We start from the raw sequence: 24,088 nt of genomic DNA, 5'->3' as shown, positions 1-24,088 counted from the left end.
ACTTCACAAAGCAACAAAACATTCAAAGTTAAATTGGTGGTGAGTACGATGTTTCTTCATTGGGCTACTATATTATCAATTTTACAATATGTATCTCGACGCCTTCATAATTAGAGCTATCCTTACAAATAATGAAATGATTGATATAAGAAACATTATGAATTGCTGTAGAGGAACGTAGTTCTGCAAAAATTATCTCTATTATTTAGATCATTTTATATCTCAAGTATTAAAATTTGCTTGGTAAGAATTAGAGGGCTTTTAACTCGGTAGTTCTGCTGTGTTGAATCAAATTCGTTTCATTAGTAAATGTCGAGCGACTGGATAAACAATCTAAACGCATGTGTCAAAAACTCCCTGGAGGTTTACAAATGTGAAATGTAGTTACATTTTGTTAGTTGTCTTTGGCAAAACAACGTTCAAATCAGCTCAAAAAGACGGAAACCGGTTGTTGTCGATCCATTGTAAAAAATGTGTAAAATATGGCCATTCGAAATTAAAATATTTTTATGAAAATATTCGGCATATCTGAAGCCATTATTCTTTTTGTGAAATGTCGGTTGGGTTACGTCTAATAGTTTTACCCTCATTGCCGTGGGTACTTAAAGCTTTTTAGTGTCGATGGTAGCATAGCGTAGATGTATATACAAATCGCACACCGAATTAAATTTCATATTTATTCATGGCGGGAAAATCTGTTTGCGCGTTTAATTCATGGAGAAGATGGAAAGCGATGGATGTTGGGTTTCTTTAACGGCCATTCTTTTTTTTATCAAATTGAACTTAATCTTTATTCTTGTTATCCGTTGTTCCCTCTTTGTTTTAAAATATTATTTATTCTTTTTATCTATCAATGTTTCACTTCTTCCTTAAAATAGCTATTTGCATTTATCTTTGTTTTGCAGAGAACGTTTTATTTCAGTTTCTTGTCGTTGGTTTCATTAGTCACGCGATCAGAATACTTGTCACGACACTTTTCTTTTTTAGAAGGTGAGCAGTAAAAGGTATGAATTTAGAAACAATATTTTCCCGCTTTACAAATTGAAATGTTTTGCAATGAATATTCGATGGCAGAGGATTTTGATAACCTCCAAATAATCTTAAATTCTGGTAAAGATTTTTTGTTTGAAAATTGTCCTAAACTTATGATAGTCTAGAAAATAAAACGGTTTATCCAACATGAAGCCTTTGTCTTTCATGATCTAATTTCTAACTCTCCTCTTCAAGCGCTGTGATGTTATTGTGAATGATTTAAGAGAATATAGTATTAAATCAAGAAAACACTATCCGGCTTTATTCGTTATTGTCCTCAACTTTTGTTATTAGTTAAACAGCTTTTTTTAAGTCAGTCTGGGAGTGTCAGAGTAGGATTAAAGATGAAATACTTTCTCTGTATTTGTAGGGGAAAGCTGTATAAGGTTTTCCGATTTATATTTTATTTTGTTTTCACACTTGTTAATGTTATCAACTTTGTTTTGCAGGGAAAGCGTTATTTCAGTTTCTGGTTATTCCTTGTATCTCAGTCATACGATCAGAATACTAAACAAGACACTCTTCCTTGTGTGAGGGTAAGAAGCCAAATGAAAGATTAAGTTTACTCTCCTTTCCTGTTTTCAAAAAGTATTTTCGCCGCCTCAAATCAGGCGCAACAGAAGTCAAATTCAAGAACAGCAAGTTCTGATGAAAAAGAAAAAAAAACCCTCAAGAATGTACAATGCACCTAATGGCGAAACTAGAGAGTTATGTTTACACGACTTACTTTTTCAGTGATGTTATTAACCGATCAAACTCAGCACTTTGTTCTCGACCGACCTACTTGCATTTATCTGTTCCTTGCAATCAGTCTCATCACATAAACAATTAGCACCCTGAATAGCCCATGTTTAATTTTTCAAAGCTTCACAGCTGAAAAACTAAATTTGATAACAATCATTCTTTTCCCGCTCTAAAAATTGAAATATTTTTGGTGAAAATTTGGGAAAATTCAATGATGTATGACATTTTATTGTTTCAAACAATCTAACCAAAGTTTATTTTATCAGCAATTCTTCCTTCAAGCTCCTTTACATTACCTTGCTAGTCATTAGGGAGAATCTGGTATTGTATCTTATTTTCGCCACCAATTCACTGGATGAAATGTGGATATTGTAAAGAAAAGTAACATATTCCTCACTTCTGTGACTTGAAAGTCTTTAAAAAATCGGTCACAGCGCGATCAAAACAACCAAGCTCTTATCAATGATATGCGAGGAGCTTACAATATTTATTGACGATCTTACGAGCAAGCTGTAATCCAGCATCCATCTTTTATATTTTTATGATGATTATTTTAACCGATCAAGCAGTAACTCTTTGTACTCCTCTTTTCTTTGTACAGATAATTTCATATCTTGCTTCGGTTTCCTAACTATCCAGATACCCTTTTTCTTCCAAAGGTGAGCGGCTTAAAGTTTATTTCAGAAATATTTAACGCTAAAATATATCGGTTTGAGATTTGGCATATCTTAATGATAAACATAACATCTTGTTGATCGATCCGTTTACTCTCACCATTTGATTTCTGTAAGGTATCTTGATATTATAAGGAGAAACTACATATCCATCATTTCTTGAATGATGCAAAATACGAAGATTTGGTATTTTATTTAATATATGTTACAGGCAATCTAGAAAACAATTTTCTTCCTTAGGTCTTTTTTTTCATGATTTCTTCTTACCAAACGTGTGAGTAGAATGTTCTTAAATTAGTTTTTCGCAGTTACGTTTATTTGGCAGCGAAAGTCTCATTTCACTTTCTTACTCTTGTTTTTATTAGCCACACCATCGGGAGACTAGAGAAGGCATTGTTTTCAGAGGTGAGCTGTTCGCCTTTTTTAGCTCTGTATTGTCATTGCTTCCTTAGTTTCATTTTCCATGAATAAAACTTACAGTATTGTTTAATTAACCGAAAAAAACGTTCGGAAAAGTTGGCATACGAGTAAATTAAGCATTAAAACGCGAGTGGAATTCTTGGGGAAAATTTCCCTTTCCCTTGAAAACAAAGCTGACGGATGATTTCCAATCGTCTTCTAGACGTTTTAATTACCTGCCAACGATAGGCTTATATAAAGATTTTAAAAAGCAGGTTGAAAAGATGGATTAGTAATGAGTGACACTAGTAATACATTTGGTTTACTGCATCACAAACCAAGGGTTAGAACACGGACTCGCCTTCGACGCATTTCATCAGGACAGGGCTTCCGGTTAAAACTCAAGAACGATTACATCAAAAGTCTCTCTGTATTATTTTATCTTCAATTGAATGAAATGTTTTAAGTTTTATTACAGCCATTTTGAAATCGCTGGTGGTCCCTGTAATCTGATTGGCTCTAATTAATGCGATTTATTCACGAATCGCACCATTTTTTTGCTTTAAATCGCATCTTTTTCCCAGCCAATGAGGAGGCTACACTGAAAACAAAACAACCAATTAGATTTCAAGGCTTGTTTAAAGCAACCGATCAAACTGCCGGAAAATTAAAGATAAAGAGTATCATGTGCCAAATTTTGCAACTTTTGTCTCTAAAACTCTTACTTTTCCCCCCCAAACTGGATGAATTTAATTTCAGACCGGCTCAGTGCTGCATCAATAAAATATTTGACCTGATCAAGTCCTGTATTTGGGCGATTTCAAAATGGATGGAATAAAGTGGTAATTGAACCTCGTGTCGTGCAATTTTGGTCTCAAATCATACCTGTGATTTCAAATCACGCGTATGATTTCAGCCCTAATAAAATACATGGAAAAATTACTCAGCTCCTTTCCTGGTTTGGAAAAATAAAATTTCCAGGTAATTCAGTGCAGAGGAGAGTTAATTCAGTGCAGAAGAGCGTTAATTCAGTGCGAAGAAAGTAACAAATCAGAAATTCTGATTGGTCATTAATCAAAGAAACTCACAGATAGCCAATATAATGCGAGCCTTGGATGTTGGAACAAAATTTGGAAATTTGAAAATTTGCGAGCGAAACAATGGCCGGCGTTTTAAGTAGGTTTTCTTTCGTCACCGCTCGTCAAAGACAATTGAAAGTTTTCGAGACTGCAAGAGTTATCAAAATAGATTACCAAAGTAAAGCAAGAAAACCTTCTCGCATGTTGACCATCCTGGTTGCGCGGGTAAAAAATATCAACATTGGTAAAACTACCATAACCAAAATTTTATAATCTCTTGCCATAAAGTATGAAGAGAATGATTTAAAAAAAAATTTGAGGATATATTCAGGTAGGCAAAATATTTCTAAAAAAATTAACAAAAAAGGAAACATCTATCTCTACTGTATTCTTTCAAGTAATTTTCAATTCTAAATTGAAAATCTAATCTGGTAAAAATCTTTCCGATTTAAGCCGCTCACTCGGCTGGAGCAAGTGATGGGGGGGTGCATGAGGGCGAAAAAACGGGTGAGCACAAGGGATGGGAAAGAAGAACCTAGCTCCTTCATAGTCCTACAAAAATAATTCAGCCACTTACCGTCCACTAAGAAAGAGGGGACAGCTTGCCCTTTCATCTTCTCTCCTGATAGAAATCACAGATATAGGATTCTTCAGGAAAAATCAAAATTGTTCTTCAAAACCAAAACGTATCAATAACATAAATGCCATCTGTTGCAGTTAGAAGTCCGAGGAAATCTTCTTTCTGAGCAAAAAGCATTATTCAGGAAAGTTCTTTCACCTATCAGGCAGATACAGCGAGTTGCAGAGGTCAGTGTGAATGACACGAATGCACGCGCGAGACGCGTCGTGTAGAATACGCTACCGCTAAAATGGTCTCGTTCTTTTCACAACGTCTACCCAGTAGAAGTTCCAAAAATGATAATGTTGATGTAGATTTAACATATTTAATGTCGTTTAATTTGTTACACAAACACCAATTTAACAATGCTTTGAGTTGAATTTAAATTTTAACGGCTAAGGGTGCTAATTTTGATTCACCCTCTAATGAATGTAAGTGGAAGTCACTTTCAAACAGAACACTGCGACCAGATTCAGTTCTAAATGATTGTGTAGCGTGTAAAAAATAAATAATCAGTGAGTTGAACGCCAGCATAGCACGATCAATGGATTAACCGATGATCAATTGGTTAAAAAAATTGATATAGCTTGTCTTAAATTAAACAAGACAAGAGGCGCTCATGCATCTATAAAAAGTCTTAGTTTTTGTTGATTCTTTTCTCACGTTTGGGGAAATTCTTTTAACATTCAGGACATGACGTAATGAGTAACGCAGCAGAAATCCTAAAGTCAGTCCAGATTGGTTTGGATGTCGCCATATTTCTTCTCAACACTGATCGTGGCCTACAAGCGACCGAGTTATGTAATGAATGTTTATTTCTACTTCACAAACTTGCCTCTGTTATTAACCTTGATCATGATATCTCTGATGTATTATTCAATGTGTTCTACGCCACCTCTGGTTACACAAATGCAACACGATACACCAAAAAACTTATTGACAAGTTTTTCCTCGCTGGAGAACTAACCATACAACTGGGAGACAAATACAAGTCAAAATGTTGGTTTGCAGAGGCAAAGCAACTTTGTAAAAGCGCTCTTACCATCATGAAAGCGATTGGCCACCGTAGAGAAGAGGTAGTGGCTTACGAGAGACTTGGATCTCTTTGTATTATCCTCAGCGAGTATCTAAAGGCGAAAGAATATTACGAGAAAGCAATTGCCATCGCGATAGAAATCGGCGACAGAAATGGAGAAGGAACAACATACGGGAACCTCGGAGTTGTGTTTCAATCCCTTGGCGAATATCAGAAGGCCAAAGAATATTACGAGAAAGCTCTTGCCATCGCGATAGAAATCGGCGACAGAAATGGAGAAGGAACAACATACAGGAACCTCGGAGGTGTGTTTCTATCCCTTGGCGAATATCAGAAGGCCAAAGAATATTGCGAGAAGGCAATTGCCATCGCGATAGAAATCGGCGACAGAAATGGAGAAGGAAGAACATACGGGAACCTCGGAGTTGTGTTTCAATCCCTTGGCGAATATCAGAAGGCCAAAGAATATTGCGAGAAAGCAATTGCCATCGCAATAGAAATCGGCAACAGAAATGGAGAAGGAAGAACATACGGGAACCTCGGAGGTGTGTTTGAATCCCTTGGCGAATATCAGATGGCCGAAGAATATTACAAGAAAGCAATTGCCATCGCGATAGAAATCGGCGACAGAAATGGAGAAGGAACAACATACGGGAACCTCGGAGGTGTTTTTCAATGCCTTGGCGAATATCAGAAGGCCAAAGAATATTGCGAGAAAGCAATTGCCATCGCGATAGAAATCGGCGACAGAAATGGAGAAGGAACAACATACGGGAACCTCGGAGTTGTGTTTCAATCCCTTGGCGAATATCAGAAGGCCAAAGAATATTACGAGAAAGCTCTTGCCATCGCGATAGAAATCGGCGACAGAAATGGAGAAGGAACAACATACAGGAACCTCGGAGTTGTGTTTCTATCCCTTGGCGAATATCAGAAGGCCAAAGAATATTGCGAGAAAGCAATTGCCATCGCGATAGAAATCGGCGACAGAAATGGAGAAGGAAGAACATACGGGAACCTCGTAGGTGTGTTTCAATCCCTTGGCGAATATCAGAAGGCCAAAGAATATCACGAGAAAGCAATTGCCATCGCGATAGAAATCGGCGACAGAAATGGAGAAGGAAGAACATACGGGAACCTCGGAGGTGTGTTTCAATGCCTTGGCGAATATCAGAAGGCCAAAGAATATTACGAGAAAGCAATTGCCATCGCGATAGAAATCGGCGACAGAAATGGAGAAGGAACAACATACGGGAACCTCGGAGTTGTGTTTCAATCCCTTGGCGAATATCAGAAGGCCAAAGAATATTGCGAGAAAGCAATTGCCATCGCGATAGAAATCGGCGACAGAAATGGAGAAGGAACAACATACGGGAACCTCGGAGTTGTGTTTCAATCCCTTGGCGAATATCAGAAGGCCAAAGAATATCACGAGAAAGCAATTGCCATCGCGATAGAAATCGGCGACAGAAATGGAGAAGGAACAACATACGGGAACCTCGGAGGTGTGTTTCAACGCCTTGGCGAATATCAGAAGGCCAAAGAATATTACGAGAAAGCTCTTGCCATCGCGATAGAAATCGGCGACAGAAATGGAGAAGGAAGAACATACGGGAACCTCGTAGGTGTGTTTCAATCCCTTGGCGAATATCAGAAGGCCAAAGAATATTACGAGAAAGCAATTGCCATCGCGATAGAAATCGGCGACAGAAATGGAGAAGGAAGAACATACGGGAACCTCGGAGGTGTGTTTCAATGCCTTGGCGAATATCAGAAGGCCAAAGAATATTACGAGAAAGCAATTGCCATCGCGATAGAAATCGGCGACAGAAATGGAGAAGAAACAATATACGGGAACCTCGGAGCTGTGTTTCGATCCCTTGGCGAATATCAGAAGGCCAAAGAATATTACGAGAAAGCACTTGCCATCGCGATAGAAATCGGCAACAGAAATGGAGAAGGAACAACATACGGGAACCTCGGAGGTGTGTTTGAATCCCTTGGCGAATATCAGAAGGCCAAAGAATATTACGAGAAAGCAATTGCCATCGCGATAGAAATCGGCAACAGAAATGGAGAAGGAACAACATACGGGAACCTCGGAGTTGTGTTTCAATCCCTTGGCCAATATCAGAAGGCCAAAGAATATTACGAGAAAGCACTTGCCATCGCGATAGAAATCGGCGACAGAAATGGAGAAGGAAGAACATACGGGATTCTCGGAGTTGTGTTTCAATCCCTTGGCGAATATCAGAAGGCCAAAGGATATTACGAGAAAGCAATTGCCATCGCGATAGAAATCGGCAACAGAAATGGAGAAGGAACAACATACGAGAACCTCGGAATTGTGTTTCAATACCTTGGCGAATATCAGAAGGCGAGAGAATATCAAGAGAAAGCACTTGCCATCGCGATAGAAATTGGCAACAAAAAAGTAGAAGGAGCAGCATACGAGAACCTCGGATATCTGTTTCAATTCTTTGGCGAATATCAAAAGGCCAAAGAATATTACGAGAAAGCATTTGCCATCGAGATAGAAATCGGCAACAGAAATGGAGAAGGAACAACATACGAGAACCTCGGAATTGTGTTTGAATCCCTTGGCGAATATCAGAAGGCGAGAGAATATTACGAGAAAGCACTTGCCATCGCGATAGAAATCGGCGACAGAAATGGAGAAGGAAGAACATACGGGAACCTCGGAATTGTGTTTGAATCCCTTGGCGAATATCAGAAGGCGAGAGAATATTACGAGAAAGCACTTGCCATCGCGATAGAAATCGACAACAAAAAAGTAGAAGGAGCAGCATACGGGAACCTCGGACATCTGTTTCAATTCTTTGGCGAATATCAGAAGGCGAAAGAATATCAAGAGAAAGCACTTGCCATCGCGATAGAAATCGGCGACAAAAATGTAGAAGGAACAGTATACGGCAACCTCGGAAATCAGTTTCTATTCTTTGGCGAATATCAGAAGGCGAAAGAATATTACGAGAAAGCACTTGCAATCGGAAAAGGAATCGGAGACAGAGGAAAGGAATGTTTAGGATACTTATCCCTTGGTGGTGTTTATGACCGGCGTAGAAAATATCGTCAAGCTAGAGAAGAGTTCGATAAAGCATTGAGCATTAGTACAGCAACTGGACAAAGACAATTAGAAGCATTTGCCCTCGCAGGTATGGCAAATGTGTTTGCTTTTATCAATGACAATCAGAAAGCAAAAGAACATCATCAGAAGGCGCTCACCATCAGAAAGGAATGTGGCGATAAAGCTCTGGAAGGACAAAGTTATCTCCACCTCGGAAATTTATCTAGATCGCTTGGTGAATGTGACGAGGCAGAAGATTACTTAGAGAAGGCTCGCTCCATAAGCAGTAGAATTGGAGACATAGAGACTGAGTTTGAGAGCCTTCTTTACATCACACAGTTAAAGGTATCGCAATCAAAGGTTGTGGAGGCAAAGGAACATCTCCTTCAATGTATTGGAAAATATGAACAACTGAGGAGTTCTCTGGAAGGAAACAAAGAATTTGAAATATCCCTGTTAGAGGCGCTCGGTACTTTTCCCTACCACTTGCTCACTAAGTTGCTTTGCGAGGCTAACAAATTTCAAGACGCTCTTTATGTCGAGGAGCTGGTACGAGCAAGAGTCCTCGCTGAATTCATGACAGAGAAATTCTCCGTTGCAAGCCACATCTCAATCGATCCACAATCATGGTTCGGGATTAAAAACATCGTGAAAAGAGAGAATAACTGTGTCTTTTTGTACATTTCGTATTTTGAGCGGCAAGTTTATCTCTGGGTTTTGAAAGCAAATGGAGACATTTCCTTTCGAGTCACCGACAAAGTGAAAGACAGCACTCTCATTCCTGAGAAAGTTTGCAACGTGGAGGGAATTTTCAAAAAGAGCGCCGCCAGCTTTGGCGTTTTATTCACAGCGAATTGCGAAGATCGATCTTTGGATGGCAACGTAACGACATCTCTTTTTGAAGAGAGCCGAGCAACTTTGCGCGGTGACGAAAGCAAAGAAACCGAAAGAATTCATCATTTGTGTTACAAATGGATCATCGCTCCTGTGGTAGATTTACTTACAGAGCCTGAAATCATCATTGTGCCGTATCGTTTCTCGTATCGAGTCCCATTTGCTGCCTTGCGTGATGGAGCAGCCGGAAAGTATCTATCAGAGACTTACAGAATCCGTATCATCCCTTCCCTAACGACCCTCCGGCTCATTCAAGATTGTCCAGCGGATTATCACAGTGAAACTGGTGCACTTGTAGTGGGTGATCCTACGGTTGGCCAGGTGTATTACAATGGAAGTGTCACTAACTTTGTACCATTGTCCTGTGCTAGAAAGGAAGCAGAGATGGTTGGTCGACTGCTAGGAGTTCAGCCTTTGTTAGGAGAGTCTGCAACTAAGCAAGCAGTGCTTCAAGCGATACCTTCAGTGAGTCTCATACATGTTGCCGCGCATGGAAATGCCGAAAGAGGAGAGATTGCCCTGTCGCCTAAATGTCCTAAATGTACCACCAACAGTTTTCCACAAGAAGAAGACTACCTCTTGACAATGTCCGACATTTTCGGAGCTCAAGTGCGAGCAAAACTGGTTGTATTGAGCTGTTGTCACAGTGCGCGTGGATTGGTCAAAGCCGAAGGAGTTCTTGGAATCGCTCGTGCATTCTTAGCATCCGGTGCACGTTCAGTGTTGGTAGCATCGTGGGCCATAGAAGACGAAGCAACGGAGCAGCTCATGAATCATTTCTACAAGCACCTTGTTCGTGGAGAAAGTGCCAGTGAGTCTCTTCACCAGGCCGTAAAATGGTTGAGAAGCAACGGCTTTCCCAAACCTAATCAATGGGCTCCATTTGTGCTGATGGGAGACAACGTGACGTTGGATTTTACATACACCGGGTAGGTCTAGTTCTGATAAGAAATTTCCATTAGCTACCTTACGTTACCCAACATTAGCTATCTTAGGGACTGTTCAGCAGCCGGGGGGGGGGGGGGATTGGGTGCTGCTCGAGGATTTTGGTTGTCTTCCAGTAAAATTCACCTGATCCCCTGTAAGGCTCCATAATATTCTTTAGACCCCCCTTCCCTTCCCCCCCTCCCCCACAGAACCAGAAGATTTTGATGAATCGTTTTCAAAATTGGCCTTGAATCAAAGTTGCTTTAGTGTGCGAAATCTTCAGAAATTATTCTTCAAACGGAAGCCCAAGAGGATGATAGACAGGCCAAAGTAAATGCAATGAAAGCAACTTGAGAGATATAAGCTACCTAATGACTTTGAAGTTGATAGCTATTTGAGCTGTGTGTCTAGCTACTTTGAATCTTTTAGAAATTCTGATCCATATAATGTTTTAGAGTTGAAATTGTATTATGTTTGTTTCAGGAAAGAGGAACACAAGGAGGACAACAATGAAGCAGAGAAGAAACAGAGTAACAACTGATCCTGCACAAAGATTATCTTTCCTGCACATTGTTTTTGAATGGACACTGGTATTAGTTTGAACAGACATTTCTCATTTTATTGTAGATAAATGGTTATTTTTGAATGCTCTTGCAAATAAGGTTGAATCGAAAGCTAGTGACACTGAAAGCTGCATTTCAGCCCTCAGACCTATTAAGGGGACTAAAATGAATCAGCATGAAAAAATTGAAAGCATGAAATTAACTAAACGTTTACTAATATGAGAACTTTGGTAAAGTTTCCTTTGGATCGCAATCAGAAAACACCAAAACTAAACTCTAACTTGTTTTGTGAGTTGTTAGGTAAAAAAACAGGAGAAAAGGAGAACAAGCATTGCACAAAATATTACTGCCAAAGTCAAACTGAGGAGTAAAAACAATTCCTAAGATATCAATGAAACAATCCCCAGAATTCAGAGCAGAAAGATAACTGATATTATCAAAAAGATAGTTGGAATACCTCAGGGGGTTTGGTGGGGAGGTCAGTATTGTCATATTTTAATCTTTTAGAACTTTCAGGAAAAGGTAAATGCTAAAGAAGTTGTTGATATGATGTTTGAAAATGTTTCATCAAAAGGATCTGTTAGGAAAAGTATAATTAGTGATGAGATTTTGTTACTGATGGCAGACTTTTGTTCCTAATCGTCAGTGGGCACTAAAAACTTATTGATTCTTAGGAGGCCTACTTATTCTTTGGCCAACTTGAAAGTTTTTGTTCCTGTGATCACTACACATTTTTCTCTTATTTGAAGTACTTTTGCATTTCTTATTTTTCTCTGATTTTTCAGTTTTGTCAATTAAGTGAAATTTATTATTTTACTAAAATAAGTGTAAATAAATACAACTGAGAATTGGATTGGATTGTTGGAGTTAATTCCCAGATTTATTTTGCAACCTTAGACTTGTTCTGACAAAATACACTAAACAATTGTTTTCGGCAGAGTTTATCCACAACTTCACATTCCTGTCACATTGATTTTTTTTTTCAGTACCTCTTTTGGTGTTTTGGCCTTCATTAATCTTTCCTTGTGTTTTGCCTCTCGTTATCATTTTTACATTGACTCACAGCCAACTGTATTCAACAGCTCAGAAACTTCATCACCAAACTACCCCTGTTTTGGAATGACCATATTGAATTTTGATGTAGTATGGAGGCTGAAGGGCAAGAGTCTATGGAGAGAGATTTGATTTGTGCTAAGGACTGTGTGCCATTTGAAAGTGAAATGATGGTGAAGGGGGGGGGGGAGGGGGGGAGGGGGGGAGAGGGAGAGAGAGACAAGCCATAGTTCCTCCAGCCTCCCTCCTCTAGGTTTTCCTTAGGTTCTCCTATCCCTGATGCTCCTCCTTATGTCACTTCATACCAGCCAACTTTCACAATTCATTTTCCACACTGAACCATTCAGCTACCAAAAGTGATGAAAATGCAACTTCCCCTGAAAACATAAGTGCATTGTTGAATAAACAAGTAATGAGAATTAAGTTCATCAGCTTAGAGGAGGTAGATTCCATCATCCTTTCAGCTGACATCCCAGGAAATGAACAACTACAAGGTCAAGATAATTCTAAATCCTTTAAACATTTAACTCCTGCGAGTGACCAAGACAGAATTTCTCCTTATAATATCAACACAATATCAACCAGATAAGTGAGGAGATTAAAGAAAAATATCAATTTGGAAATAATTAGTTGTTCCAATACTAATTTGTCTGAACTAACATTATAGGAATTGTATGGTTGACATTAAGGAGAATTAGAAATTTGATCTGGGAGTTAAAGAGTTCAGGTTACTTCCCAGCTTTGCTGGTGTCTTTTGGGAAAAACATTTGTAATATAACTTAAGCAACTTTTCTTTAAGGAAGTGTCAGAAGCCAGTAAGGCATAAAGCAACCAAAGGTTCTTCTATTGAATTTATCGGGCATTGGATGCTGCTGCATGAGCAAAATGGCTGCAGTCTCATTCACACATTCACAAGGCATCAATCAACAAGAGTGTGTCTGGCTTTTTCGATATTCTGATTGGTTGAGTTGATATCGGCATATAAAGTTAGACTAGCTAAAAATATTTGAGATGTGTTGCGTAAATGGACTCCACAAGACAAATATTTCAAATATCAAAATTTCTCAACACACTTTCCTTCGTCATTATTCCTAAGATGCTCTGGGGAAATTTGATGAAAATCAATCAAATCTATACATCCTATAAATTTGCTCAAAGTTGTTGCATTCCTCCCTATATCAAACATGAGATTTAAGCTCCTAAAGGTTCACAAACAACTTGTGCCATGCCAGGAGATTATCTCGCCTCCTGAAACTGCACACCAATAGGACAAAGGGACCTCCTGGTGTCAATGATGATGGATCAAGATTTCCTATGAAAAGTAACCCATTGTCTCTGAAGGTGGGAAGTAACCTTAACTCCCAGAAGTAACTAACATGTGACTTCTCCCTATAATATCCATATGTTACTTGGCAAAAAGGTAATAAGAACACTCAGGTAGAAGTTGCTGTCTTGATCTAACGTCAAATTCTCATTACTAACTTACAAAGAAATGTGTAGCAGCTTGAGGGGAGAATTAGCAATTAGATCTTGGGAGTTGAAGGGTTAACTAACATATCAGAAAATAGATTGCTTGGCTGATGCTAATACTGTGCCTTTTCCCCCAAATAAGCCATAATTGAGTAAGTTAAGTTTTTGGATGAGTTCTATATCTTAGGAGTGTGAACTCTAGGAGCAGGTGAAAATTTAAAGATCTAAGCAAAATAGAGGATTATTTATATCACCACTAAGTTGAAATCTTGTTTCAGTAGCTTGCAAGGGCATAAAATGAATACAGAGCAAGTTTGGTTTAATATGATCAAGAAGGATGTTTTTTGTCGCATTACAAGTAGGGGACATAACAATCCTGATGGGAAATCAAATCTCAGACTTTCTGAATCAACCCCACAATCGCACACTGAGCCACAGAGACTCTCTCTTGACAAAGGCTGTTACAAGGTTCATGTGTCTTGGTAGGTTGTTTGCTCTTTGTTACTGGATACAAAGCCATTTTGAGTCCACAAACTACACCACACTTTTCCACATATGTTCTCTGCTCTGTTCTGGAATTGTTCCTTTTCAGCCAATATGCTTGTCTCACACCTGGCTCATATCAACTTTACTGGATTCATGAGACATCTCGCCTTAAGTCTCTCTTCTGACTGTCTCTGTGAGAAAACAACAACGAGTAAGTCAATATGTATCATTTTAATGCAAAGTGGTCCTATATTTAAGCATAAAGGAGTAAGTTTCTAAAGAAACTGTGGTGCTGCATCGGTGGGAGAGTATAGCAGGTAATTTAGTGTTAACAACTGGGTTGAAAACGTAAATTAGCCACCGTAAAGGGTAAAAAAGCTGACGTTTCGAGCGTTAGCCCTTCGTCAGAGCGATTGACGAAGGGCTAACGCTCGAAACGTCAGCTTTTTTACCCTTTACGGTGGCTAATTTACGTTTTCAACCCAGTTGTTAACACTAAATTACCTGCTATATTTAAGCACTTTGCTCTTGAAGTATACAAACTAGCAAGAATGGATGGATGAGAAATTCTGAGGAAGCAGATGTCCAAGGAAGTTGTAGATTGTGAAGGGGAAATGTAAACAGGAACGAATTCCATCCCCCTGACCATCTAATTAAAAGATAGAACAAACACTAACTCCGACAATGCTAAATTGCTCATGTGCAAAGGAAAGAAACCTTAGTGAAGTTTACAAAATAACCTACTGGTAACACTTATTAAGATTTCCAAACTGCTTAAATTTCCATCCGAGATAAAAAAAAATTGAATTATCTCCCCCTACATGTTTCCTCAACAAATTTATTCAAACAAATATTATCACGCCTATAAAGGACACCAGTCATAATAGAGAGAAGAAAATTTGTTATCCTCTTAGTCAGTAATTAGTGCATCATCAACCACAGCCTTGACCCATTCCACAAATACTGTACAGGAAAAGAACCCAATTTGGTTGTTGAAAAAGTCATTTCTGTAGATTTACAGAAATTTTATTGCTACACAAGTGGTAAGTTGAAGACCATTGTTACAACATACATGACAACAACATACAAATATTATTATCATAGTTATATTATCATCAAAAATAGTCTACCAAAGTAATTTGCCTATTTGACATTGCATCTAGAATTTTTATTTATTTATTTTGCTTGTAGGCCTGCAATGTATTGGGAAACAACACTGAATGAAGAACATCTGACCTGTCAAACAAATAAGCCATCAATTTTTTTCTTTCTGAAGAAATAAAAATATGGAGACATAACAATAATCACAGTGAATGCAACTGAGGATTTCTAAACTATATCACATATTCTGTTCATGGCTGCACAACAGTGAAAGAGTTTTTTTTCCTCATAAAAGACAGTCTAAGCCTGAAAACATAAGGCAAGACCTTATATCAAAATTACAGTTAGCACTTTTGGCACTTAGAGAATTATTGTTATTATTGCTATTATTACATTTATTCTTGTCATTATTAAAAAAGTAAACAATAGGCTTGCAATGCATTGGGAAACAAAAAATCTATCTCACGGCTTATTTGTGATTGTTAAGGGACACTGTAAGCACTCCAACATAGGTCTGCAGTGCATACCTGTGTTGCTTTTCATTCACAACAAGGGGTTTTCTCTCTGACAAATCACTAAGACCAACAAATGGATGAAACACAAAACCTCTCTGAGTTTTTAAGAGAAAAGAAATAAGTCTCTAAGTGTAATGAAGACCCCTATACATTTCACCCTTTAACTCTCATGGCAATCAAGACAGAATTTCTAATTATAATATCAAAACAATATCAAGGAGACAAATGATGAGAACAAAGAGAATCAAAAAGATCATCATCTTCATTATCACAAAGTAAGATCTCCATGTACACCTCAGCAGTCTTTTTACGTAAAAAAACAGAACAAAAACAAAAAAAATGGAAGAATCATTATTATCATGATCACTGTTATTATCACAAAAGAGATGTTTTCTATGAAAAATTACCAAGACCAAAGAATGGATATAACAAAAAATCCTATCTGAGTTTTCACAAGAAAGTGACAATGTGTAATGAAGACCCCAACAGATTTAACCTTTTAACTTTCAAGAGTGAAAATTTATCATTATAATAATATCAAAACAAAATCAAGGAGATAAGTGATGAGAATAAAGAAAAGTATTAGTTAGGGGATTATTGGTTGATCCAATAACAAATTCTCATAAGTAACATCATAGGAATTTTAGGGTAGAAAGTAAGGAGAATTACTAATGAGATCTTGGGAGTGTAATGGTTGAAAGAATCTGCTCTTTGACTCAATCAACTCTCATTGTATTTCAAAAGCATATGACAAAGGAAACATTTTAGCTTCAGACAAGTTAAAGAATCCTTCACATAAACACTCAAGCACTTTGAGGAGAAATATAACCCCCAATTATTCTATGACAAAGTCAAAGTCCTAAAAGTTAGATAAGTGACAATGTATGATGAACACCCTGATCATCATCATCATCAAATTTGAAGTACATAAGACAAAAGAAATGTCTCAGGTCAAGAAGAGTTAAAGAATCCTTTATATGAACAGTCAAACACTTAAAGGAAAGATTTCCCTATGACCCCATACTTTAAAGATGTAGTCCTAAAATCAGTGCACTGTTTATGCCAATGTTTCTATGTTCTTATAACTGTGTGTATAATGATCTATGTGTTACACAGAAATCTTGCCTACTCTGACACAGAGTAACACATGTACAGATGACTAGCCTCAATTCAAATTATTTCAAACCTCATAATTGTTTAGCCATGTGAGACCTTGAGTTCTCAAGGTTGCATATATATCATGCATAGGCTGTCCCAGCCAAATTGGACTAGTTTTACCCTTTAATTCCCATGAGTGACCAAGACAGAATTTCTCCTTACAATATCAATACAATACCAAGCAGACAAGTGATGAGAATAAAGAAAAATATCAATTTGGGAATTACTAGTTGATCCAATACCAAATTCTCTAAACTTTCATCACAAGAACTATATAGCAGACAGTAAGGAGAATTACTAACGAGATCTGAGGAGTTAAAGTGTTAAGGTGATTCCTCAGTATAGCACTGCACATCATGTACTGTGCATAATATCACATAATCAAGCCAATAAGCACATGCGCATTCTGAGAACATGGTATTGTTTATCAATCAATGGACCAGGTAAAGAGGTGCAATGGTCTTTACCTATTAAATGAGCACAGTGACCATGTTTTATTTCCCATAATTTTGGTGCATGAATGAAGCAAATTATGATCCTGAAAGGAATGACTCGAGGAACATTTTGAGTCGATATCGTTTAAATTTGCGTAATATTCCCACAAATTATATATCAAATTGTTCCATACACTCGAGACTTACTACCTATCAAGTTTTTTTCCAGCTGCAGCAAAATGTACAGCGAACCGATCAAATGACGCGCATGATTAGTGCCAGTACAGGCATAAATGGGGTAACTTTGGCGCATATATCTCCTAAACAAGCGAGATGACCTATCTCTCTTATTGTATTTTTCGAAACAGACATTGGTAAGGAACATTTAAGGAAAGTTTACAAAAAAATTGTCCAATAACTTCTTTTCTGAGGAATCACCTTGAAGGTAGTTAAATAATTAAATCAAGTGAAATCAATTTCAGAAGTCGTATGTTGTCACTCCAGTCATTTGTAATAGGCTATCTTATTATTCATCCACGACATTAGGTTATCTACTGAAAAAATTAAGCAAGAAAGTACAAAGCGTACCTAGATTGAAACACATGACTTTTAATATTCAGAGCTGTACACAGAAACTTACTTTCTTACCTCATTCTAGTACAATTCTGTTAGAAAGGGAATGTGCCTGAAAAAGTGTTTAGCGAAAAGTGTTTACCAGATGACATCGTACAGAAGATTATCCTGAATTAAGTCGTTTTGAAAATTCGAACTGGTAGAGGTTACAATGAAATTGCTGCGTAAGAAAACAAGAAATGGCTTTATTTTAGAATCCAGTTTCCTCACGGCATGTTTCAGGAAAGGATTGCACTGGACTGGATCCAGATCTGTTCAGATATGTCTTCTAAGGCCCGTGAGAGGAACATTTTTAATATAAAGATTGCCAGTACTCTGAAATGCCATAAAAAAAAAAAAAACGAATGTAGGTTTTGGCTGAAATTTTAACTTTCTGTTTTGATAGCAGGTAGAAAGTATTCATTTCAAGGTATCACGGAAGTTAAATGCACTGTGAGAGATTATTCAGAGTTAATTGATTTCCGGTTGATTTTTTGCGATAAGTGACAGATGATTGAACAATAGGATCATATAATATATTTAAAATGAGAGAGACCAAAAAAAACGGTGAGAGATAGAGGGAGATCAAGTCGATTTTATAAATAAAACGTGAAGTTTCGGAACATAGCAGATTCTTTTGTCTCAAAAAGAAAAGAGAGACGAGACTTGGAAAAAGTGCAGGAGACGTTGGAAGTTGGAGCAGCAGCGTTGAAGAACCGATCGCTGAAGCTGACGAAGAAGTTTCGCGACTGGAAAAATGGCTCGTGGAGACGAATGAAGAGATCGAACATCGAAAGCAAAAGGACGAAGAAGAAAGGAAAGCCCGTGCTCGTTAATAAGAGCTTAAATTCGAAAGAGAGCAAACGGAGATGAAGCTAGAATTCGAACGCCAACTGGAAGAGACCAAGGCAAAACAGCAACCTGTTGAGAAGGCTAATCAGAGTGAACAAAGGACGACAAAGCCGTTTGCATACCTAAAAGAGCTGGTAGATCCAAAGGTTCGAGCAGAGATAGACGGACTGCCTTTCACAACAGAGGTCTACGAGAGGGCAAAGAATATCCTCATCGGCGAATATGGGAAAACGCGTGAGATCGTAAATGCATAAGTCCAGAACATCGCAAACTTGCCTATCATTACAGGAACACAACCTGTGCCTATACACGAATTTTACAAGAAGCTCGTGTAAAATGAGCAATCTTTGGAGACACTGAGCAAATTGAAAAACGTGACTGGAAATGCAAGGAGTGCGCTCGACAAACTAAAGGGTGTAAAAACAGATCTAGTAAAAAGACAAATCTACTGGCAGGACTTCCACGGTTGATAAAAGCTTTGAAAAGTTGGAAGGAAATCAACCCCATTGTGAGCGGCACGGATAATGCAAGGAAGCAAGGTGCTAAATTCCGCGCTCGCGAAAAAACATTTCATGCAAACGAAACAACGCCAACACAAAGAGGGTGCGTCTACTGTGACGCAACTGACCACAAAGCTGTAAATTGTAATAAGTTTGTGACAGTTGGAGACCGCAGGAAGCAACTAGGTCTGAAACAACTATGTCTTAATTGCACAGGAAGTCGACACCGCGCTGCTGAGTGCAAATGCCGTTCTGGCTGCCAGATCTGCAGGAAACCGTTTACGAAGAGTTCAAAGAGAAACTAACCAGGAGTTCAAAAGGCTGGTACGAGACGAGCCTGCCCTGGAAAGCCTGGGAAACCATCCTCCCCTACCGAACAATTACATTGAAAGTTTAAAACGTCTCAAAAATCTTGTGCGGAAGTTAGAAATGCAAGGTGAGCTGGAGAGGTACAACGACATTATCCAGACTCAACTGAGTCAAGGGATTGTAGAACGCGCTGACGAGGTGGTCAAGGACGGAAGAGAGTTCTACATTCCTCATAAAGCGGTCTTGCGCGAGAACGCAGAATCTACAAAGATACGCATTGTTTATGATGCTTCTGCAAGAGCAAATGCAAGTGCCCCCTCACTCAACGAGTGTCTCGAAATCGGTCCTCCACTACAGGACCAGCTTTGGAACGTGCTGATACGAAATAGGTTCTATCCCGTGGCAATAGCTGGCGACTTAAAACAAGCATTCTTGCAAATTCGCGTCCGAAGAGAAGACCGAGATGCCTTACGCTTTCATTGGATGAAGGATCTGGCAAGCAAATAGGTAGAAACCTTGCGATTCACTCAAGTACTCTTTGGTTTGGCACCATCTCCATTCCTCTTGGCCGCAGTTATCAAAGAACATCTACAGCGATACAAAATGGTGAACCCGGAACTAGTGGAGGAGATAGAGCGCAGCATGTACGTAGGTGATTTAATCAGTGGCGGGGAGACAACAAAACAAGCGTTAGAAATCAAGATGACAGCCACAACAATCTTTGGTGAGGCGACTTTCAAGCTGCACAAGCGGCATTCCAACAATCGGGAGTTAGAAGTTGAAACTGCGACTTCAGATGCAGAAAGTCAGGGTTACGCCAAACAACAACTGGGAACCAGAAAGAGCGAATCAAAACTGCCGGGAGTCCCCTGGGACAATGAAAAGGACAAAATTCGAGTCAGCTTCCCGATTTTGTTAAACGATAAAAATCCAACTATATTTAATCTGAAATATCGTAAGAGTTTCCTTATATTGGTGTCGAGGAAAGGACTGGAAATATTGTATTACTTTAAACCATTCCTGTAAAAAAAAATTATAAAAAGGCAGGTTGATTACTTCTTATTCCTTTTGCAAGCCTTATCTTAAAGGTAGAGTTTGGTCACGTTTTCCCCGTTATGATAGTGAAGTTGACATGGAAACAGTTGTTCAGTTTCTATGGTAATTAGAACTCGTGATAGTGTCTTGGGAAAGCTATGTTATTAATTAAGTTAATTTGTTAGTCCAGGAAGAGTGAATCTCTCTGGTAAAAGGTCACGTTCGACACCTCTCGTTCTTAAAGGTGTAAACGTGTGATACCTTCACGTTTGGCAATTAGATAGTTATTATGACTAGCACGTAGCAACTTGGCGGCGGTACTTGTGAACGCCCCTTCTCCTCCAACTTTTGTAATAATGATGTTGTTATGTAACGGTCTTCTAAGGCAATTTTCTCTTAAGATACCCATTTATATGTGAATAATATTCCGTCAATAGGATAGTTATGATTTTTATATTACCAATCTCGTTTCTGTTCTGACCTATCTCGACTGTAAGAATAAGAAATTTAAGGTAGAAAATGATTTTGTAACTGCGCAAATAACTCGAAGGCGCATACCTAGTGGACGGGAACTGTCATACATAATCCAATGTGATTCGCTGGCTGAGATGGAACGATGACGATACAAGAAGATTGACAGCTTGGTAGTGTCATCTGCAGTGTCACTTTTATAACAAACAACGTGTGTCAGAGATTTTACTTCTAACAATTTCAACCGCTGAGCTGACAAAAAGGGGCATCCTGGGAAAAGTCGCAAAAATCTACGATCCACTCGGTCTGGCTTCATCAGTGACCCTCTGTGGAAAAATGCTCTTCAGAGATGCCTGCGACACGAAGTTCGCGTGGGATAGCCCCCTACAAAGTGACTTACAAGCTAAATGGAAGAAATGGGAGCAAGGATTTCCAGAGCACGTGAACGCGCTAAGAAATGTCGTGAAGCATGTAGGGAAGATTTTATCAATCGACTTACGCACAGAGGGGAGCACCCCATTCGAGGTATCGGAGTTGATTTTGCAGGGCCCATCAAGTACCGTATCAGAGCAAAAACAGAAGGAAAGGCCTATCTTGCATTGTGCGCATGCAGTCTTACACGAGGATTACTCCTGGAAGTACTACCAAACCTAGCGACCAGTGAATTCCTAAGAAGTTTAAAACGGCTCATCGCGCACCGTGGGCGTCCGGAGAAGATATATTCCGACAATGGCAAAACCTTTGTTGGCGTCGAGAAGTGGCTCAAACAAGTTATGCGTGACGAGAAGACGCAAGACTACTTAGCACATGAGAACATCAAGCGACAATTCAACCTCAGCCGCGCCGCTTGGTGGGGAGGCCAGTTCGAGCGCCTCATCAGACTGGTCAGAACAGCTTTAAACAAGACTATTGGATGCGGAATGTTGACCTGGACAGAGCTGTGTGAAGTGGTACTGGATGTGGAGATTGCTTTGAATAATCGCCCTTTATGTTAAGTCGAAGACGACATACAGTTATCCGTGCTTACCCCTAACTCACTGCTATTTCTTCGATCAAACCAGTTACCAGAACTGGAACCACACCATCTAAGAGAATTTCATCTGCGCAGAAGAGCTAAATATCTGCGAAGGTGCAACAGGCTTTGTGGACCAGGTGGATTACCGAATATTTACGAGGGTTGAGAGAACGACACCGGGTGAAACACAAGGGTCAAACCACGCCCTTGGCCAAAGGAGAGGTGGTCGTCATCAAGGACGAGGAACGAAATCGCAATAAATGGAAAATTGGAATCGTGGAAGGCCTGATTTCGGGACGAGACGGAATCGTTCGAGCTGCAAAACTTCGAGCGGGGAAAGGAACACTCGAACGGGCAGTACAACACCTTCACCCACTGGAACTGTCCTGCGATCGGGAGAATGTAAAGGCTCCTCCGCAACTCAACCCCGAGGCCCCGAAATCCAAGCCCAGGAGGGCTGCAGCGGTAGCCACTCGTTGTCGCATTCAAGACGCGAACATTGATGCTGATTAGAGATATTTAGGAACACTGAACTGATATACTGGACTAACTTTCCGTTTCGTTCATTGAATTTCAAATTTTATCGAGTGTGCCATTCTAGTGTTTTTCCCCTGTTGAAAAGAAACAGGGGAGTGTGTGAGAGATTCAGCGTTAATTGATTTTCGGTTGATTTTTTGCGATAATTGACAGATGATTAAACAATAGGATCATATTATATATTAAAAATGAGAGAGATCAGAGCGTGAGACAAAAAAAGAGAGAGGGAGATCAAGTCGATTTTATAAATGAAACGTGAAGTATCGGAACATAGCAGATTTTTTAGTCTCATTTCCGACAGCGCGTCTTCATGCAAACTGAAATAGCATGCAAATTACTCACGCTATCCTTATAATAATATACATTTTCTAACACTTAATAAACAGCTATTTCAGATATTTTAATATGGTGTTAAGTGCAGAGGGGTTAATGATCGAATAGCTCTTGTCGATGCCAAAACTATGAAAAAGGGAGGACTTAGTTGGGACAAAGTTTGCACATTGGTCAATTGACAGGCCGGGGACTGGGCAGGAAATTCATAGAATAGGTACATGCATTACACGTGCATCAAATGTATTTTTTATACAAAACCAATTATCTTAGTTGTGGCGTCAAACTCTCCGACTGTTGTTCCGTTACTAACTCGCGCACTCTAAGGAATCTGTTTCGATCGATTGTAACGTCAGTATAACTTGCATTAATAGGAATCTCTTTCATTTGATTGTTACGTCGGTATCACTCGCACTCTAAGGGTAACCGGTCAAGTCGCCCGAAAGTCATCTCGCCCGAAGTCATGTCGCCCGGAACCAGAGTCATGTTGCCCGAAATTCATAGTCATGTCGCCCGAAATTTTATCGAGTGTTTAATCTTGAAGAAAAGTAACAATCGCAAGGAATAAACTCGTAAAATGTTTTCGTCCGCTAACCTATGCAAATATGAAGTAAAACAAAGACTCAAATATCGCTGTTCATGTCAGCGTTTTTCGTTGCTATGAACTAAACTGCTCATTCTATAGTACAGATTCTAGTAATTATAAGCGGAACACTTTCAGTTATCAGAATTTTTCACACATACCAGAAAAATACATCAAGTTCTCTTAGTTTGATTTATCGTATAAAAAACTTCCTGAAACTTTTATAGCGGTTTTTTTTGTTTATTGTTAACCACGCGAAAAAAGCGTGTTAGCATCATTCCCTCTAGGATCAGACGCGGTATAAATTATCGCGACTTGCTCAGTTGTTCCTTGTTTCCTCGGCCGGTCGCATGTCAATTTTGATCCGGTTATCCATATATAAAGAGGGTAAATTAATAACAGCCACCTCATTCCGAGATAATCAGCTAGCATCGGCAGCATCGTATCTGCAGGACTGGTATCGACCAAGCCACCTACCGTTTGTCAATAATCAGAGGAAGAATAGATTGGTTGTGCGTCGCATGTTCTCTTGCCGCATCGAACCCAAGTAACCATGTCCCCGCTGCTGAGAG

At 39.1% G+C, this 24,088-nt stretch overlaps 2 protein-coding genes and 1 long non-coding RNA gene across 3 annotated transcripts; 2 read left to right on the top strand and 1 right to left on the bottom strand.

Moving 5' to 3' along the window:
• Positions 1–5,248: 5,248 nt before the first annotated feature.
• On the top strand, positions 5,249–11,878 carry LOC131775053 (tetratricopeptide repeat protein 28-like). The gene is made up of 4 exons (XM_066159977.1): positions 5,249–5,726; positions 6,081–6,248; positions 7,761–10,494; positions 10,976–11,878. Exons 1-4 carry the CDS (start codon positions 5,249–5,251, stop codon positions 11,031–11,033), a joined length of 3,438 nt encoding a protein of 1,145 aa, XP_066016074.1. The 3' UTR covers positions 11,034–11,878.
• Positions 11,879–13,845: 1,967 nt separating this feature from the next.
• Positions 13,846–18,076, bottom strand: LOC136277895 (uncharacterized). The gene is made up of 2 exons (XR_010716072.1): positions 17,921–18,076; positions 13,846–14,255 (listed from the first exon to the last, which is right to left on the bottom strand). It is a non-coding gene; the product is annotated as an uncharacterized lncRNA (long non-coding RNA).
• Positions 18,077–21,458: 3,382 nt separating this feature from the next.
• Positions 21,459–22,579, top strand: LOC136277603 (uncharacterized). The gene is made up of 2 exons (XM_066159976.1): positions 21,459–22,001; positions 22,181–22,579. Exons 1-2 carry the CDS (start codon positions 21,459–21,461, stop codon positions 22,577–22,579), a joined length of 942 nt encoding a protein of 313 aa, XP_066016073.1.
• Positions 22,580–24,088: the final 1,509 nt, after the last annotated feature.

Source organism: Pocillopora verrucosa, chromosome 13 (assembly GCF_036669915.1).
Source record: "Pocillopora verrucosa isolate sample1 chromosome 13, ASM3666991v2, whole genome shotgun sequence".
NCBI classification, from domain to species: Eukaryota; Metazoa; Cnidaria; class Anthozoa; order Scleractinia; family Pocilloporidae; genus Pocillopora; species Pocillopora verrucosa.
Note: the sequence above shows the minus strand (reverse complement) of the source record. Positions and strands in the feature narration are given on the sequence as shown.